This window comes from Myotis brandtii, unplaced genomic scaffold (assembly GCF_000412655.1).
Source record: "Myotis brandtii unplaced genomic scaffold, ASM41265v1 scaffold62, whole genome shotgun sequence".
In the NCBI taxonomy this organism is placed as follows: domain Eukaryota; kingdom Metazoa; phylum Chordata; class Mammalia; order Chiroptera; family Vespertilionidae; genus Myotis; species Myotis brandtii.
This window is the reverse complement of record NW_005370366.1, coordinates 1,529,660-1,548,839: the sequence shown is the minus strand read 5'-3', so window position 1 is coordinate 1,548,839 and position 19,180 is coordinate 1,529,660. Positions and strand designations below refer to the sequence as shown.

The 19,180-nt window shown below is 41.0% G+C and overlaps 1 protein-coding gene across 6 annotated transcripts in view; it reads left to right on the top strand.

Moving 5' to 3' along the window:
* Window positions 1-19,180, top strand: part of IFT88 (intraflagellar transport 88) — a 164,825-nt gene that overhangs the window by 79,667 nt on the left and 65,978 nt on the right. For 5 of the 6 annotated variants that reach the window (XM_005880004.2, XM_014528163.1, XM_014528160.1 and 2 more), the window contains 5 exons: window positions 5,746-5,854; window positions 8,272-8,422; window positions 9,007-9,122; window positions 16,022-16,074; window positions 17,729-17,794. In XM_005880004.2, coding sequence (XP_005880066.1) covers window positions 5,746-5,854; window positions 8,272-8,422; window positions 9,007-9,122; window positions 16,022-16,074; window positions 17,729-17,794 — 495 coding nt within the window. The remainder of the gene's footprint in view (window positions 1-5,745; window positions 5,855-8,271; window positions 8,423-9,006; window positions 9,123-16,021; window positions 16,075-17,728; window positions 17,795-19,180) is intronic. The other variant, XM_014528161.1, reaches the window with a different exon arrangement.

The window sequence follows — 19,180 nt, the reverse complement described above, 5'->3', positions numbered from 1 at the left end:
ACCAAAGGACTTGAATGCATGCATATAAGCATAAGCAATGGACATAAGACACTGGGGGGTAGGGGAGGCCAGGGGATTGTCAAGGGCAGGGGGAAAAAAGGAGAAATATGTAATACTCTTCGTAATAATTTAAGCAATAAAAGAAAAAAGTAAAGGAGAAAAAAAAAGACCAAAAAAAATAACATTAAAGCAATAAAAGGAAAATAATGGGGTGGGGGGGGAAACAAGACAAAAAAAAGCAACCACGTAATGTTTGTCTTAGCAGATTTGAGTGCCTACTAGGATTTCCCTTTGGGTCCTGCTCTTAGGCTGACTATTTTGTATGCTGATTTCAGACCTCCTAGCAGGTACCTTTGTGCTAGCCAGTGTCAGAAGCTGTCCAAGTTTGGCTCTCAGTGCCCTATTCAAAGCTTCAAGCAATCCACAGCTTGTGGCTGCCTCCAGTTTTTTAGCAGCACAGGTCCCTAGGCAGATCAGCAAATGTTCAGACTTAAGGAAATATGGTAGGTGTATTCCCAGACTATTTTCCTGTCCTCAGCCAGGTGGAGTCCTTCTTAGGCCAGCTGGTGGGGTCTGCTGTAAGCTAGGAGTTTCTATCAGCTTTCTTGTGAGAGAAGTGCCAGCCAGGTTCCCAGAAATGTGGGGGGAATATCCCTACCCCCAAACCAGCTATTGACAGTCACTGAGACTACTGCCCCTTGAGACTGCTGTCTCCTCAGCAGGGGTCAAGATACAGGGTGGGAGCACTAGATTACAGAAGGTGGTGCTAGTGGGATTCCTTAGTTTGGGGTGAGTTGTATCCCGGAGGGCAGGCTTCTGCTGTTGGGAAGGGCCTGTGCCTCTCAGGAAAAATGGCTGCTGCCATATGAGGTGGGGGGTGACTCAACACGGGTATCCCTGCAGCCTCTCTCCTTATGACTCTTCCCTACTCCTTCCACACCGCCCTCCCTTCAACAAAGCCTAGGGTGAGTCTTTGGGAATGAAACTCCTGTGTGCCAGCCCTTTTAAAAAGTGGCTTTGTTTCCAGACAGCTCAGCTCCCTGGGTGATAAAAGCCCTGGCCACTAGTTGCCACATGGGTGACTGTTCCCAGCTCTGGCTCTCCATGATGGGGAGCCCTGCCTGGGGTCCAGGCCTCTCTCCTCTCTGGGGAATCGTGATCACTCTTGGCCTACTGCTCCTGGGTGCTAGGCCAGCACCTCTCGTGTCCCTTCCCTTCCTACCAGTCACAAGGTGGTTTCTGCCCTTCCTTGGTCAAAAGTCTCTTCAGCCAATCTTCAGCTATATTTCAGGGTGAATATTCCCCAATTTAGTTTTAATTCCAGTTAGATTCTGGGAGGAAGTGGGAGAAAGATCCACCTATTCTGCCACCATCTTCCAACCCCCTCGGGGATGCGCCCTGTTTTTTTTTGGTTTTGGTTTTGCTTCTTGCACTTTGTAATTATCTTTCCTTTTTCTCTCTCTCTCTCTTTGCTTAATGAGCTCCAACTCATCATGAGAAGAAGTTGACTTCCTTATAACAAAGAGTTAAAAAGAAGACTCTTGGATTATAGGTTATTTTTAATGTAATTAATGATTCAGACAAAAGCTGTGTACCTGTAAAAATTACAGAGATATTGCCATATTGCCCTCTAAAAAGACTTTTCCACCCTGGCCATGTTTCTTGATGGTTAGAGCATTGGCCCACACACTGAATGGTCTTGGGTTTTATTACCTGTACCTAGGTTGCAGGTTCGATACCTGGCCCTGGTCAGGGCACATGCAAGAGGCAACCAATGGATGTGTCTCTTTCACATTGATCTTTCCCTCCCTCTCTCCTTCCCTCACTCCCTTCTTTTTTCCCTCATTTCCATTCTCTCTAAAAAATCAATGGAAAAAATATCCTCAGGTGAACATTAAAAAATAAATAAATAAAAATAAGGCTTTTCCAGTTTCTAGTTCCACCATGGTGTATGAGACTGACTTCCCAAAGTCCTGCTAATACTGCATATTATCCTATATAATAATAGCATAATATGCAGATCGACCGGGATGGCAGAACAACCAGTCGCTATGATGTACAATGACCACCAGGGGGCAGACACTCAATGCAGAAGCTGCCCCTAGCCCGCAGACCCCAATCACCTGGTCAGGGCCTGACAGCCAACCTCTCGATCCCTCCCCCCAGCCAGCAGGCTCCAATCGCCCAATGGGGAACAGGGAACTGGGAGTGGGTGGCAACGGACACAGGCGGCACCAGGCCAAGGCAGTGTGAGTGGGGCCCCGATCGCCCCGCCATTCGCCCCACACACAGAGGGCAACCGGCGGGGGGCAGGACCGGCTGCTGGCAGCCAGGGAAGATTGGCCCTGATAGCAGGCCAGGCCTAGGGATCCTACCCATGCACGAATTTCATGCACCGGGTCTCTAGTAATTAAATGTTTGCCAAACTGACAGGTATGGGGGAAATCTCATTTTCTTTTTAAATATGAACAGTTTCAAATATAAAAAAATTATACTGAAAAAAATAAATGCCCGTGTACCTACTACCTATCCTATTTAATAAAAGAGTAATAAGCAAATTGACCGTCACTTCGTGATAAAGATGGAGGCACCCACAGCCAATAAGGAGGGAATATGCAAATTGACATGACAAAGATGGCGCTGACTGGAGGGGAGTGGACAAGGGGGGGGGGCTTGGCTTCCTCCGTCACCCCAGCAACCGAGGAAGCCAGACCAGCAGAGCGCGCGGGGCAAGGGGCTTGGCTTCCTCTGTCGCCCCAGCACCCAGAGTGCGCGCAGGCGGGGGGCTTGGCTTCCTTGGTTGGAGGGACAGCTACTGTGGCGGGCCAGATTGACGCCTCCTGGCCGCACCACAGGGGTTTGCGGATCTGCACAGCTGCAGGCCTCCAGTGCGTGCATCCTCTCCTCCCCCCCAGCGTGTGAACATCCCCAGCACGCTGTCACCCACGCACGCCTGCAACAGTCCCGGACCATGGCGCATGCTCTCTTCCGGCACGCTCACGTCCTTTGGAGAGTGTCTCGGTGTTCTGGGTGCTGGGGTTGGGTGCCTGTGAGATGACAGTGAGAGGGGGGAGTGGTGACGCCCTGTTCCCGCAGAGGCTAGTGCAGTGATGAGATCACCTCCATGGGGCTAATGCAGGTGCTGAGGTGGAGGCAGTACAGACAAACACACTTGGTGGGCGCGGGCGGCCCTCGCTGAGGTGCCTTTGGTCAGCATTCAAGATCGGGAACCCAGAGGAGGTGAGGAGTTCCGTCCTCAGTGAAACGGTGGGATAGTTGGGGTGACTGAAGAGGAGGAATGTGCACTTCGGGTGCCGGCACCATGAGCGAAGGCTGCCCTGACTGAGCCTCGCTCGAGTTGGTCCTAGCGCACTCCTACCGGGCAGCAGGTAACAGGATGTGCTTTTCCGAGTTAATGAGAGAAAACATTGATTCTCCCGCTGCCTGTGAAGGTGGAAAGCAGAGTGGGGAGACATGCAGGGAGTGAGCGAGGTTCCCTGTCTGGGGGTTCCAAATCCGCTGTTGGTTCCTTTCACCACTGACTAGAGATATACAGGGTGTCCCCCCAAAATGTATACACACTTTGAATACCTACTAATTCCAATGGTTTTAAGCATAAAAAAGAAACAACAATGGAGCTGTCATCTGTTAAAAGTGCAGGCACAAACCGGCAGTGGGACATTCCCTGAGGGGTCCCGGATTGGAGAGGGTGCAGACCAGTCTGAGAGGCCCCTCTCCAACCCCGCCCCCTACACGAATTTCGTGCACCGGGCCTCTAGTATTTCGTATATTTTAACATTTTGTAATATTTATTTCAGATTGTTTTTAATTAACAAAATGACACCAGACCTGAAAATTCACCACCTCATTCCCTTCCCTGTCAGAGGACACCTGAAATGAGTGCATTCCTCCCTGTCATGAGTTTGCAGTGTTGCATACATAGTTCAATGCAGTACTATGTCTCAACTCGGGTTATTTATGAAGTTTGCTTTCCAATTTTCTTTTCCCTGCATTTTGGGATGTGTGTGTGTTTTATCCTCTCTTTCTCACTGTGACCTTTTCTCTGATGTTTGAGTATACTGCCGTGTCCTCATGTTCAGGAGTGTGCAGCTGAAACCAAGCAGGAGCTCCAAGGCATGAATGAGGCTGTTTGCGGGCCACCTGCCACAGGCCATTTGTCTCACCTGTCCAGTCGGGGATCTGCAGATCTCTCCCCCAGGGAAGACTAAAAAAGGAAGCCCTAGCTGGGCCAAGAGGAAAGGAGGCAGGGGGAATTTACAATTTAGGTGGTGTTAAGGAGAACCTCCCTGAGTAGACATTTACAGTCATGCTAGAAGGTAGGGAGGGTACTGCCTTTTGGGCATCTGGGAAACTAACATTACTGACAAGTGGAGAGCAAAGGTCTCCATGCAGGAGGTGGCATGCCTTGGTATATATTTATCCTCTTTATACATTTCAAATACTTGTCCTAGTTCATTGCTTGACTTTATAATTTCTTTTGTCAAATAGAATTTTTCTATTTTTGTATACAAATTTTGCTTTTTGAAATACGTGGCACCCTAACTGGTTTGGCTCAGTGGATAGAGCATCAGCCTGTGGACTGAAGGATCCCGGGTTCAATTCCAGTCAAGGGCACATGCCAGGGTTGCGGACTTGATCCTCAGTGGTGGGCGTGCAGGAGGCAGCCGATCAATGATTCTCTCTCATTGATGTTTCTATCTCTCTCTCCCCCTCCCTCCCTCTCTGAAATCAATAAAAATATTTTTTTAAAAAAATGTATTCAAATATATTTAAAAAGAAAGAAAATATGTGGCTTCACTTGTTTATTGCTTTACAAAGTCCTTCTTTCCCCCAAGATTTTCCTATATTTTTTTGTAGTTTTACAGCTTTGTTTTTCCTGTTTAGTTTTAAAATTTTCTATTTATTCAAAATAGAAATAAATTGAAAATGGGAATCTACATTTTTTTCTTCATGCATAGTCAGTTGTCCTGGCACCATATTCAACTAGTCCCTTAGTCCTCATTAATTTTAAATGCCCATTAACTAAATTCTGTAACTGAGTCCATTTCTAAATTATTTATGCTGTTCTATTAATCTTTTTACCTCTTCCTTTTTCTATCACACTTTACCGTCACTAAAACTTTTTGGTGTCTGCCAAATACTAGTAGAACATCCCTGCCCCAACTTGTTCTTTTTTTAAATTTTTTTATTCATTAATTTTTAAAGAGAGAGAGAAACATTGATTTATTTCACTTATTTATGCTCCTTGTTTGTGCCCCAGCCAGGGATTGAACCCACAACCTCGGGACGATGCTCCAACCAACTGAGCTACCCAGCCAGGACCCAACTTGTTCTGTTAAAAAAAAAAAAAAATTGACCCAAGCTGGTTTTGCTCAGGGGATAGAGCTTCGGCTTGCAGACTGAAGGGTCCTAGGTTCGATTCTGATCCAGGGCACATACCTTTGGTTGCAGGCTCAATCCCCAGCCCTGGTCAGGTTGCATGCAGGTGGCAACCAATCAATGTATCTTTCTCACATCAATGTTTCTCTCTCTCTGTCTCTCACCCTCCCTTCTACTCTCTAAAAATCAATGGAAAAATATCCTTGGTGAGGATTAACAATAACAAAATAACCTGTTCATCTTTATTTTTTCTTCTGGATGAATATTTACATATATTTAAATGTTCATTTTGTTACTCTGAGAAAATTCCTTATAACTTTTCTTTTTTTCTTTTCTTCTTTTAAGGCCTTACCTATAAGAAGCTAAACCGGCTTGACGAGGCTTTGGACTGTTTCCTGAAGCTTCATGCAATTCTGAGAAACAGCGCTCAAGTTTTGTACCAAATAGCCAATGTGTATCTTACATGAAAAATTTAGGGATCATTATTAATTCATTCAGTTGGTAATTGTGTACCAATTATTAAGTAAGCTTAACCAACTAAGTAATTGATGAGGATAATACTTTAAAACCTAATAGATTAATATGTAATGAAAATATTATTTGAGCAATCCTGTTTTAAAGGATCATTTGCATTGTAGGAGGAATTATTTAAAGGTTAAAACTATTATTAATTTTTAGAAATAATCATTAAAGTAATTGAGTATAATGTGTTGAGTACTCATAAGCTAATTATCAAATGTAAATTAGATAGTTTACAATGTATTAACTCTGAGTTTTAGAGGGTTTTTTTTGAAGCAGTAACTTACTAATTAAAAGGAAAATATTGTTTATTACTGATTAGTACTATTAATTGAATTTGAACTTATTCTTTCTGTTCACTCAGTAGTCTACTCATTGACTGTGGACTGTATGTGCCATATTTTATTTAGGATCAGGACCTGCTGAAATACAAAACATTGCTCTCCTGTCAGTTTCTTCTGCAACTCTTAGCTTTTCTGTAGTTGATTTTTTTCCCTGCTCTTGGTTGGAAGAGCAGAAATCTGTTAATGTTTTTAATGTCTTTGACACTATTTGAAAAAAAAACTTTAATTTCTCTTCTTATTTTAAAAACTAGAGGCCCGGTGCACGAATTCATGCACGGGTGGGATCCCTCCGCCTGGCTGGCGATTGGGGCTGATCGGGGCCGACTGGGGCCAGCCAGCCATGGGGGAGGGACTGAGGGAGGTTGGCCGGCCCGGGGGGGAGGGACCGTGGGAGGTGGACCAGCCACCGGAGGTTGGCTGTGGGAGCACACTGACCACCCGGCTGGCTGGGGGGAAGGACTGTGGGAGGTTGGCCAGCCACAGGAGGTTGGCTCTGGGAGTGCACTGACTACCAGGGGGCAGCTCCTGCATTGAGCGTCTGCCATGGTGGTCAGAGCGTGTCATAGCGACCAGTTGACCAGTCATTCGGTTGTCTGGTCATTCGGTCACTTAGGCTTTTATATTTAGAGATAATAAGCTTTGAAAACTTTGGGAAGGATTAAAATTTTATGAAGGTTTAAGTTATTATTATCTTGATATAAACTTTATGCAAATACATTTAGAAAAAAGTATATTATGAAGTGTACCATTAAAAATTTTGTTAATCCTCACTTGAGGATATTTTTTCCATTGCTTTTCAGAGAAAGTGGAAGGAAGGGAGGAAGGGGGAGAGAGAAAGAAAAACATCAACATAAGAGAGACACATCAACTTGTTGCCTCCCGAACACACCCTGACTAGGGGTGGGGAGCTAACCCTCAACCCAGGTGTGTACCCTTGACCAGGAATCGAAAGTGCAACTCTTTGGCACATGGTTTGATGCTCTAATCACTGAGAAATACCAGCCAGGGCACCATTAATAAGTTTAAGTACTATCTGGCATATTTTTGGTAGAGTAGATTTAAAAATTTTTATTAAAAAATTTTATTAAAAAATTTAGTTGTAGAGCAAATTACTTAATAATTATTTCTTTTAGCCTTTTCGTTTTGTCTATTTAATTTCTCTGAAATTGCCAGTATCGTGATCAATTTGGACCCAGTAAAGTAATTGATATGCTTAAGGCTATTTGAATATATTTCCTTATTTTTATGTTTTCCTTATGGTATCACATTTTTCATTATTAAAAACAGGAGGCTCTTATTTTTCAAAAAAAAGGATTAGAATAGGTGTGAACAAGGTATCTGAGTGTATGCAAAGGACCTACTAAGCACAAAGGCTACAAAAAAAAGAACTTCCTATGTGGGGCTCATAATCTAATTAGGAAAACTCACAGGAAAATACATGAAACTATGCCCTGAATATGTTGAATGTGTTGCAAGAGGTAGGATGGTTGAATACAACACTCGGGCATTTTATTAAGGACAAACTTTGGACAATGCTTTGGAAATCAATACTATGGATGGAAATGAGCAAAGGAAAAGCCAAGTGTACACATGGAACAAGAGTTACGTACAGTGCTGCTCCATTTTCCGTTTTCATCCCTAAGGAAATCCAGAATAAATAGTATTAGATAGCACATCACTATAGCCTAGGGCAGTGGTCGGCAAACTTCGGCCGTGAGCCACATGCGGCTCTTTGGCCCCTTGAGTGTGGCTCTTCCACAAAATACCGCGTGCAGGCGCGTACATACAGTGCGATTGAAACTTTGTGGCCCATGCGCAGAAGTCGGTATTTTGTGGAAGAGCCACACTCAAGGGGCCAAAGAGCCGCATGTGGCTCTCGAGCCACAGTTTGCCGACCACTGGCCTAGGGAATCATTTGAATCATTTTTGTTGTAACGTTATTTTTAGGTTTGCTTATTGATCAGTGAATTCAGAATAACTGTGTTATCCTTAACTGAAATTGTCCAAGATACGAATTAATGGAAGATCCCAATCAAGCTATTGAATGGTTAATGCAGCTGATCAGTGTTGTTCCAACTGATTCTAGAGCTCTGTCTAAACTAGGAGAATTATATGATAGTGAAGGAGATAAGTCGCAAGCATTTCAATACTACTATGAGGTAGGCGGATAATCTTTCCTTCTACTTTTTAGCTTTTATGAATTGTTTTATAAAATGCAGTGGCCTTTTAACTTACAGTTTTTAAAATTGTTGATACTATTACAGATGTCCCCCAATGTTCCCCCCTTTACCCACCTTCTACCAGCCCCTGCCCCCCTCCCTCTGGCCATCACTACACTGTATAAATGTTTATTAGTTTTTAAATGAATAATGATTTAAAATTAAACATTTGTGGAATATAAAGTTAGTTGTTTATTAATTTTAATAAAAAATGAAATTAGTACAGACTCATTTTTCTCGACACATGATTTTCATGTCTTTTATTCTATTACATATTTAATTTGACTCAGATTATGTATCAGTACATAAAAAAGATACAGATAGTCAAAAAATGTGTCAAACAAGTCTTGTTTTCTAAATCTTGTATAGTTTCAAAATCTTTTGAAGTGCATATGACGGCTCATACTTCTTTTATTAAGAAATTCTATACTGGATACATTAATCCACTCAATAGGTAAAATGTCCAAGAAGTAAATTATGTATTGCAACTGAAGTTGTATTGTCATGTTCTGTATTTTCTCTAGTCATACAGGTATTTCCCTTCTAACATTGAAGTCATTGAGTGGCTTGGAGCCTATTATATTGACACCCAATTTTGTGAAAAAGCCATTCAATACTTTGAAAGAGCTGCTCTTATACAGTAAGTAACCATTTTTATGTTTATGATTAATTTAATGTCTCCTGATGGGATTTTATTTTATTTATAGAATTAGAATCTGATAGACACATTAAGTTCATGAACAAATATTAATGAACATTCATTATTTCCATTTTCTTGTGTTATGTTCCATTTTACTTGGTCTTTATTGTGATAAATATGTTTCCTTTTTATGCAAAAGTTTTTAAAATACCTGCTTTAAAATACTTTTCTTTATGTATTTTTCTTATTCATATCTCAGCAAACAAGTATTGTTTCTTTATCAGCCAGAAAAATTACTATCTCAAAATAGTCACGGGATATAAAGTACAGCATAGGGAATGTAGTCATAACATTATAATAACTATGGATGGTGTTAGGTGAGCACTGGAAATATCAAAGAAGCACTTAATAAATTATATGATTGTCTATTCATTATGCTGTACACCTGAAACTAATACAAAATAATATTGAATGTAAACTGTAATTGAAAAATAAAATTTTTTAAAGAGAAAAATAAAGTTAAAAAAAGAAAAAGAAAAAATTTTTTTTACTTCCCCAGAAAAAAAAGAAAATTACTATCTCAGTTCTAGAACAAAGTTTCATTTCTGAAATAAGTTTCAATTTATAATTGATATACATTGTATATTAAAAATTAAACTTCTAAAGATATCTTTAATTTTATATCAGTGTTTTGTACATGTATGTTTCAAAAATAATTGAAATACTAGTATATAATATTCTACTTTGTATTTGGCCAAATTTAATTTTAACATTAAATATGACTTTGAATCATTTGAATGATAAAGGAATGCTTAATAATTTGAGTGATCTCTGTGTAGAATTTGTATTATATAATTAATTTTTATGACATTTGTTTCACTGAACATTTTGAGAATTATAAAATGAAAAGCATAGCGGGATAGCTTTAACTTTAATTATATGCTCTAGATATAGCTGCAGAGATAATGCACTGTAACCTTTTTATTATACTTAACTAGCGGCCCGGTGCACAAAAATTTGTGTACTGGGGCGGGGGGGTCCCTCAGCCCAGCCTGTGCCCTCTCACAGTCTGGGACCCCTCGGGGGATGACCACCTGCTGGCTTAGGCCCGCTCCCTGGGGGGATTGGACCTAAGCTGGCAGTCAGACATCCCTCTGGCAGCCCGGGAGCCCTCAGGGGATGTCCACTTGCCAGCGAGGAGCAGGCCTAAGCTGCAGTCGGACATCCTTAGCGCTGCTGAGGAGGTGGGAGAGGCTCCCACCACCACCGCTGTACTGGCAGCCGTCAGCCTGGCTTGTGGCTGAGTAGAGCTCCCCTTGTGGGAGCACACTGACCACCAGGGGGCATCTCCTGCATTGAGCATCTGCCCCCTGGTGGTCAGTGTGTGCCATAGTGACCAGTCATTCCCAGTCCTTCTGCTGTTAGGGTCAATTTGCATATTACCCTTTTATTATATGCCTGGTGCATGGGTGGGGGCTGGCTGGTTTGCCCTGAAGGGTGTCCCGGATCAGGGTGGGGGTCCTGCTGGAGTGCCTGGCCAGCCTGGGTGAGGGGTTGAAGGCCATTTTCAGGCTGGCCAAGCCCCTTCAGGGTGGGGGTCCCCGCTGGGGTGCCTGGCCAGCCTGGGTGAGGGGCTGAGGGCCGTTTTCAGGCTGGCCACACCCCCTTCAGGGTGGGGGGGTCTGGCTGGGGTGCTGGCCAGTCTGGGTGAGGGGCTGATGGCTGTTTGCAGGCTGGCCAAGCCCCCCAGCAGGGGCCCTTACCCCATGAGGGTGTGGCCAGCTTGGGTGAGTGGTTGATGGCTGTTTGCAGGCTGGCCAAGCCCCCCAGCGGGGACCCTCACCCCCTGAGGGTGTGGCCATCCTGGGTGAGGGGCTGATGGCTGTTTGCAGGCTGGCCATGGCCCCCAGCCACCCAAGCTCCCAGTGGAGGCTGGCTGGAAGCAGGTATCTGGGATTTATTTATCTTCTATAATTGAAACTTTGTTGCCTTGAGCGGAGGCCACAGCCGGCCAGGGCAGGCTGGAAACTTGGCTTCCTCCATCGCTGGGGCAACCAAGCATCCTGCTTGCTCCAGCTCCGTGGCTGCCAGCCGCCATCTTGGTTGGGTTAATTTGCATATAGTCGCTCTGATTGGCTGGTGGGCATGGCTTGGGGCATAGCAGAGGTGCGGTCAATTTGCATGTTTCTCTTTTATTAGATTAGATCCTAATTCTAACCCTGTTAGCTCAGGTAAGACCCTTCCTCCTTTGAGACTCCATCTACCATTGTTCCCAAATGAATGTCACATGTTGACCTCGTCTAGTTCATGCTCTTTCTATCCCATCAGTAGTCTAGCCTCACAAGTGTCAACCTCCCCAAATTCATTGATCTAGATTAGCCATCTAGATCTTACTTGATTGATTACCACCCAGCATATTTTTACCAATAAAATATTTATTATAACACCCAGCTGTCTAAACATAACCTCTCTTCTTCCTCACCCCTACTCTCCAGTGTACCTCTGTCAGGTAAGACCAAGACCTCTAGTCTCTTGACCCTCCTTCCTCTCACAGGCTCTCCAGGCTTTAGTTCTGAACCCATTCTTCCTAGGCTGCTTCGTTGTTCACATCTGTGCTCTTTCTTGCCAACATTCTTTGGTTACTTTGCTGTCCCATTTGTCCCTCAAAATTTCTTGGGTTGATACAGCCTTTTCACTCTTGTTTGCAGCCTGGGAAGATCTATCATACATAGGTAAACTGATGCCACACATATTTGTGTTATGTGAACACTGCTCATCAATCTGATGTGTTTCTCATTAACTCCCCTTTTTATTTCCCTCACAGATCACCTCAACTTTCTATTTTGTACTTCAGTTTACCTGAAAATAAAAGCCTTTTCCAGGAACTCCCCTAATATTTCCTTCTCCCTGCTTCCCTATAAATTTGCTTCCACTTGCATCTAGATTTGCTTCCTTCTGACTAAATGACCGAGACATTCCATATGCATTGGTTACCTCTCCTCTTCCTGAGCATTTATTTTCTGTGCCATACATCAGAATTTCCACTTTATGGAGGGGTGCTGGTTTCTTTGCCTTGGTAAGAGAGTTTGGAAATAAATGACAGTGATAGTTGCACAACATTGCGAATGTAATTAATGCCACTGAATTGTGTACCTAAACATGGTTAAAATGACAAGTTTTTGTTATATCTGTTTTAATGATAACTTTTTAAAATTATTAATGTAATATATCTAAGCTTTTGAATTACACACTTTAAATGGGTGAATTATATGTTACATGAGTTATGTCTCAAAGCTGTTACAAAAGGATACATGCTATGTTAGCTCATTCATGTGAAGTTCAGAAACAGACTAAGTCAACAGTTTTAAAGTCAGGATGATAGTTACCGTCACAGGTGAAGGAGGGGATGGTGGAAGGGAGCAGGAAGGACACATCTGGGGTCTTGGCAGTGTCCTGTTTCTTGAACTGCAGAGCAGTTACTTGTGTATTCACTTTAAGACAATTTACGGAGCTGTACAGCCATGTTTTGTGTGCTTTTCCATGTGTTATACTTCACAATGAAAGATTTAAAAGTTAAAGAAAAAAGATAATACAAGCCAAGAAAGGAGTACTGCCCCACCCTAGTGGCACCATTTGGAAATGTGGGGGAGGGACATTTTATGGTCTTGATGATGGGGACACACAGTGGGTATTAGGTGTGCAGCTGCCTGAGATGGTGAACACTCAGCAATGTGTAGAGGATTTGCATAGTGAACAGTGTCACCCCAAATGCTAACAGCACCTTCCACCAAACACTGCACTAGAAGAGAGCATGTTAATCATATGGCTTTGTCACTGAGATTGTCATCTTAAAACTCGAAAGTCTTTTCTCTGGGGCCATTTGATGTGTTCAAGGAAAAGTATCAACCTGACTGCTGCCATTCCAGTAGCTGGAAGGGGCCCGGCTTAGGGCCTCACTGTTCCAGAAGTGACTTCTCACTTCATCCTCCAGTTTTCATTTCTCATCTCAAACCAGCCTGAGTCCTGACTACAGCCTCCCTGAGTAACTCCTAGAGCAGTGGTTCTCAACCTTCTTAATGCCGCGACCCTTTAATACAGTTCCTCATGTTGTGGTGACCCCCAACCATAAAATTATTTTCGTTGCTACTTCATAACTGTAATTTTGCTACTGTTATGAATCGTAATGTAAATATCTGATATGCAGGATGTATTTAGGCGACCCCTGTGAAAGGGTCGTTCGACCCCCAAAGGGGTCATGACCCACAGGTTGAGAACCACTGTCCTAGAGCATGGGGGCCAGCTACTTCCCAGTAACATTGCTAGTCTGTCTTCCTGTTGTAGTTCCTTGCCGTGTCCTCCCTCCTCTGTCCTGCTGATTCCAGTTTTCCAGCATTCCCGGAGATTTTCAGGGAAGATCTCCTTCTCCTCACATGCCCTTTGTATACCCTTGAGTTTAGCTTTTTCTGCCCTGCTGAAGGCAGTTTCTATCTCCTTCATCCATCACCCATCATCTGTCTGTGGCTTTATACCATTCCAGTTTCATCTGAGGTGGAGCTTGAGACTGCCTTTCTCCTTCTTGTTTTTTGGGGTTAATTTCTAGAAGAGACATTGCAACGTTAAAAGTCTTTACTCTGCCCTCTTAAAACCAAGTCATGATTCTCTTTCAGGTACTTACTTATTTATTCCAAACACAGAAATAATTCTCCCCGGTGGCAATTTTCAAACTTCATCCCATTGCTTTGTGGAAGTGTGAAATAAGGGATTAATAGGGGATATTATACTGGTATATACTGTTGGGGGTGTGACCTTAGACATAGCTCTTACCCTTGGCTGGTCTGTTTCTTTTTTTAAGGTGAATGGATAGAATGAAATACTATCTGAGGCCACTTCTATTTCTAAAATACCATCATTCTCTAACTTAAATCCAAATCATTGCAGATTTAAAATACTTAAAGCCTTTATTACAGCTCTGTATTTATTATACTGTGCTAGGCAATTTATAGCCAATTTGCTATAATTTTTTGGTACATTATTTTATATATCTTACTTATGCTATCTGTAAAATAATGGTATTTTTCTTTACTATGAGGATGGAGGAGAAAAATAGGCATTCATTCAAGAAATGAACTTGGCACAGTTGACATAGCTCAGTGATTGAGCATTGACCTTGAAATCAGGAGGTCAAGGTTCGATTCCCAGTCAAGGCACATGCCCAGGTTGTAGGCTTAATTCCCAGTAGTGGGCATGCAGGAGGCAGCCAATCGTTATTTCTCTCTCATCGATCTTTCTATCTCTCCCTCTCCCTTCCTCTCTCTAAAAATCAATAAAAACATATTTTTAAAAATTTCACAGTCCTGACCTTGAAGGAAGCAATCAAGATATGTAATAGAATATGCAAAGAAGGAGTACTTAGTGAATATTGACACCCAGTATGTGTCAAGCGTCATGCCCAGTCCTTCGTATACAAAGGCTATGCTACCCTCACAAGTTTATGGATTAATAAGGTTCAGAAACCTAAATAACACTGCAGAATATTAAGTGCCATATGAAACTGTAGAGTGCTGAGCAAGTCCATGGAACAGTCTATCCCAGCCTGCCCAGCAGAGTGTGATGAGGTCAGCAGAAGCCTTCGTGTGGAGGGGCTGGCCTGTGCTGAGAACTAGAGTGTAGACATGTAGCATGCAGGCATTCGTGTTCCTGTCTGAATTTTGTCGTAGCAGGGCATGGTGGAAAACTCATGGAGAGGCAAAAAGTGACAAAAAGTGAGAAAATGGGATTGGGATCTTGGATTATCATGCAGTTGAAGGAGAGGTGATGGATTTTAAGGAGGAAAATAATATGGTTAGATATATATTTTATGTAGATGAAAGCAGATGGCTGTGTAGGCAGTGGATTTGAGGTTGAGTACTAGTAACTTGCATAGGTAGCAGGGCTATGACCTGTGTATTTCGAGAGCTAGTAGGTTTACCATCCAATTCAGTAGGAGCCATGACTATAAAGCCATCAAGTAAATAGAAGGGAGATTCTAAAAGGAAATGAGAAGAGCATTAATTATTCCCTAGTGTTTTATATCTTGTTTTTCTTAAATATTTTAATAGTCTTTAGAAATCCTGATTATGGTTATTTATTTTAGAAAATTATTATTAAGGGAAAGGGAGGGATGAATAGAATTCTCTTTTTGTGTTTTTATTGATTTCAGAGAGAGGAAGGAAGAGGGAGAGAGAGATAAAAACATCAATGATGAGAGAGAATCATTGATCGGCTGCCTCCTGCACGCCCCTTACTGGGGATCGAGCCCACAACCCGAGCATGTTCCTTTGACCAGAATCGAACCTGGGACCCTTCAGTCTGCAAGCCAATGCTCTAGCCACTGAGCTAAACCAGTTAGGGTTAGAATTCTTTTTTATTCCCTCTTTAGTTGAAGCCTCATTGTTCAAACACAAGGTCAAAAATTGCCTCTTAGGTGCTAAATTTGCAAGCCTAAGCCTAGATTTCTAAGCCTAGGTATAAGATTATGGCAAAACTAATAATAATGTTTAAAAATAGCAGTCACTGGGGGGAAGCGGGGACATATGTAATATTTTCAACAATAAAAAATTATTTTTTAAAAAAGGACTTAATAATAAAAAAATAGAATGCAGTGATCTTTAACCAAACAGGTTAATGTTTCTTATAAAAATTTCTAAATAAAGGCATGAACTGGATTGAAGGGCTCTAAAATTTAAATTTATTAATATAAATATGACAGATAATGTATTCTCTTTTCAATAATAAAGATGATCTAATCAGAGATCAAAAAGTAATTGAAAGATAGTACATATCTGTAGCTTTATAAATATATTTGACCATCTCAGATTATTTTTTCCTTTCTAATTTCATATCATTTATTTCTCTTATAGGCCCACGCAAGTGAAATGGCAGCTGATGGTAGCTAGTTGTTTTAGAAGAAGTGGTAAATGCTTTTATTTTATTTATTTTTAACATATTTTGCTGCTTTTGTCTCTTAGGTAATTATGCATAAAATGTATTCCAATTGCATATTTATTTATTAAAACATTAACTTTTGATAACTACACATATTTGAAGCATTATATGAAAAACATAATAATTACTACAGACAGAAAAAAGTTATGCTTTAAAAGTAGGTCTTAATCATGTATTTCAGCACCGCTGTTAGACACAGATTTATTATCTCTCAAAGTTAACATGTAATCATTTTCACAAGTTAGCCACAGAAAAAACAGGCATTCTGTACACATCAATTTATATTCCATTTTCTGCCACCTAATTCTAAATGTCCTATGTGTGTGGCCACATTAATGAGACTATCTCCACCTTCCTGAGGAAGGCCCAGGACTGGAACACTGGATTTATATTTTTATACCAGATATCATTTGTGTTTCCAGCAATTGCTCTACTAGGTTCTGTGCTGTTGACCTCTGCCCTGAAGGGTAGCAATGTTAATAGTTTTGAACTGACATGAATGATGTTTAAAATACAGAGATTGAACAGGAGACGAACGTTAACAAATATGTGATCGCTCTTGTAGAGCATACATATGACCCAGGAAAAGAAACTCCTCAATCCCAGGGAAGCATTTGTTATAAAAGTGTTAACAGGGTTCTCTTGCCTAGTGCTGTAGCTTCTTTCTTGATGGATCTCTGTGAGCTCCTTCAGAGTGCCATCAAAATACGTATTCTGTGTCATCCTCAAGTCATTGAGAGGGTTAATCTATAATGAGACGGTGTGTCCTATCGAATAACATATAACATATACACTTTATTTATCTCAGCTGAGTTCTGATTGCCTCTGTTCATTTCCACATCAGTCATATGTAGAGTGTACATACATGGGGTATTCTGAATAATTTAAAGACATACACCTTCTTGAGTTATTGAAGGGCAGGTTAGAAAAGAAACTAATGTTTATTGAGAACCTGCTATGAGTTAGATGCTTCCTCTCTATTTGATTTCATTCTCACAACAACACTTTGAGGTTAGCACAGCCATCCTTCTTGAGACCTGAGGCCCAGAGAGATTCTTAGCTCATTCACTGAGATTTTTGCCAAGACCTTTGACCCAAAATTCATTTATCTAATTCTTTGCTGTTTCATGAAGATCAATTATTTTATTACAAAACAAAATGTTTCCTATAAACATTTTAATGTTTCAAAATGATAACTACAAAAAAATGTTTCATCTTTTCCAACTAAGTGAATGACATTGAAGTTATTAACTCTATCATGTAAATTTTTCTAAATTTTCAGTTGTTCACTTGAAATATTTAATTTTTAGGAAATTGAATGGATCTTAATTTGTACCACAAACATTTATTTTAAGAAGTGGAACTAAGTGTTAACCACCATTCATTTCCTTCTACTCTAAACCTTTTCAAATTTGTTTTGTCTATACATTTTCTTCCAAAAGTTATGTTAAGAACTGTTACATATGCTTGAGGCAAACATGAAAGTCTTCCTGCTTAAAAAAAAAATTCTTCCTGATAAAGCTATTAAGTGATGCCAGTATATTGGATTAAAATTGTTTTTGCTGAATCCTGTTAATTTCTATAATCTCCTAGTGTGTTTCTCTTTCTTTTTTTGTTTGTAGGTAACTACCAAAAAGCATTAGATACTTATAAAGATATTCACAGAAAATTTCCAGAAAATGTTGAATGTAAGTGAGATTACATTTTGTAGCTTTGAAAGTATAGGTTCTCATGTTTTATACCCTATTTTACATTTGCTACAGTAATTGTGTACATAGATACCAAGTTATAATTGTGGTAAATATGTTTAAATAGGAGTTTACAGGATCAGAGAATCTGACTATCCACATTTTTATAGAATTTAATTGTTGATGGATTTACATTTGAAGAGAACCATTGAATTCTCTTCAAAAGTAAACAAATCTATATTCCCCATCTTGATGTACAATGGATTTGATGTAACTTAAAATAGTGTGAAGTATTACAGCAATAACAACAAATCAGGATCAGGAAAAACACAAAATAACCATATTCATATGCGGTATATCTCCACTAGACTGTATATTTGGCCCTGAATAGCCTTGCGGCTACGGGAAAGAGATAAAAGACAATCTGTTCTATAATCTTTACTGTTTATGAGGAAATAAAAAGCAATTCCTTGGGAAGAAGAAACATTTTTCAACTTCTAATTCATTCAAGTGGAGACACTGAGAGATATAGTAGATAAAGTCATTGAAAGATAATGCAGCTCCTTGCTTTAAAACATCCCTACAGCAAATAAAATAGCATACTTGGACAGACTATTTTTAATTTTGTCCTTCAGTGATAATGAACACAAAACAGCACATTGCAACTCAGTAAAATCAATGTTTCTGAGCCAAGTTTCCCAGTGGCCCAGCCTGATCCTGGGATTAGAAGTACTGCCCTTCCTTAATTAACATTTTCCTCACTTTGGCTTTTATAAAAGCTCAGCAGCAGCTGGCTCACAGGTACGGTGTTACTGATAGCTTAGGAGTAAGGAATTTCTAGTGCTAATTAGAGCAGATTGATTAACCCACAATAGTGGTTTCCGAAGCCAGTCAGGAAACAGGTTACTTGGAAGGGATTCCTTGTTACACTTTCAAAAACTACAGTTTTATTGCCCTATTTATAGAGATTCTCACATAGGTTTTCGGTGAACCCAGATATTTAATTTTCCCTATTTAAGCTTATTATTTGATTCTCATTCTCCGTCACATTAGGGAATTGGTGCTTTAGAGATTAAATGAGAGAGAGCAGTGATATTTTCTGTGGAAATGATGCAACCCAAAAGTCACCTGGGCAAAAGTCTCTCAGGACCACTGATGTTGGGACTGGACCATTCTGGATCCCATGGATTGCAGTGTTTTAGCAGTACTCCTGGCCTCTGCCCACTAGATGACAGTAGCACTCCCCACTTCCCCCACACTGTTGTTATAAAAAACATAAATATCCCCAGACATTGCCAAGTGTCCCTTGGGGGCGGGATTGCTGCCTGTTCAGAATCACTGCAGTAACCTGAGCACCTGGCACTGGACCAGTAAAGGGACTGTCTC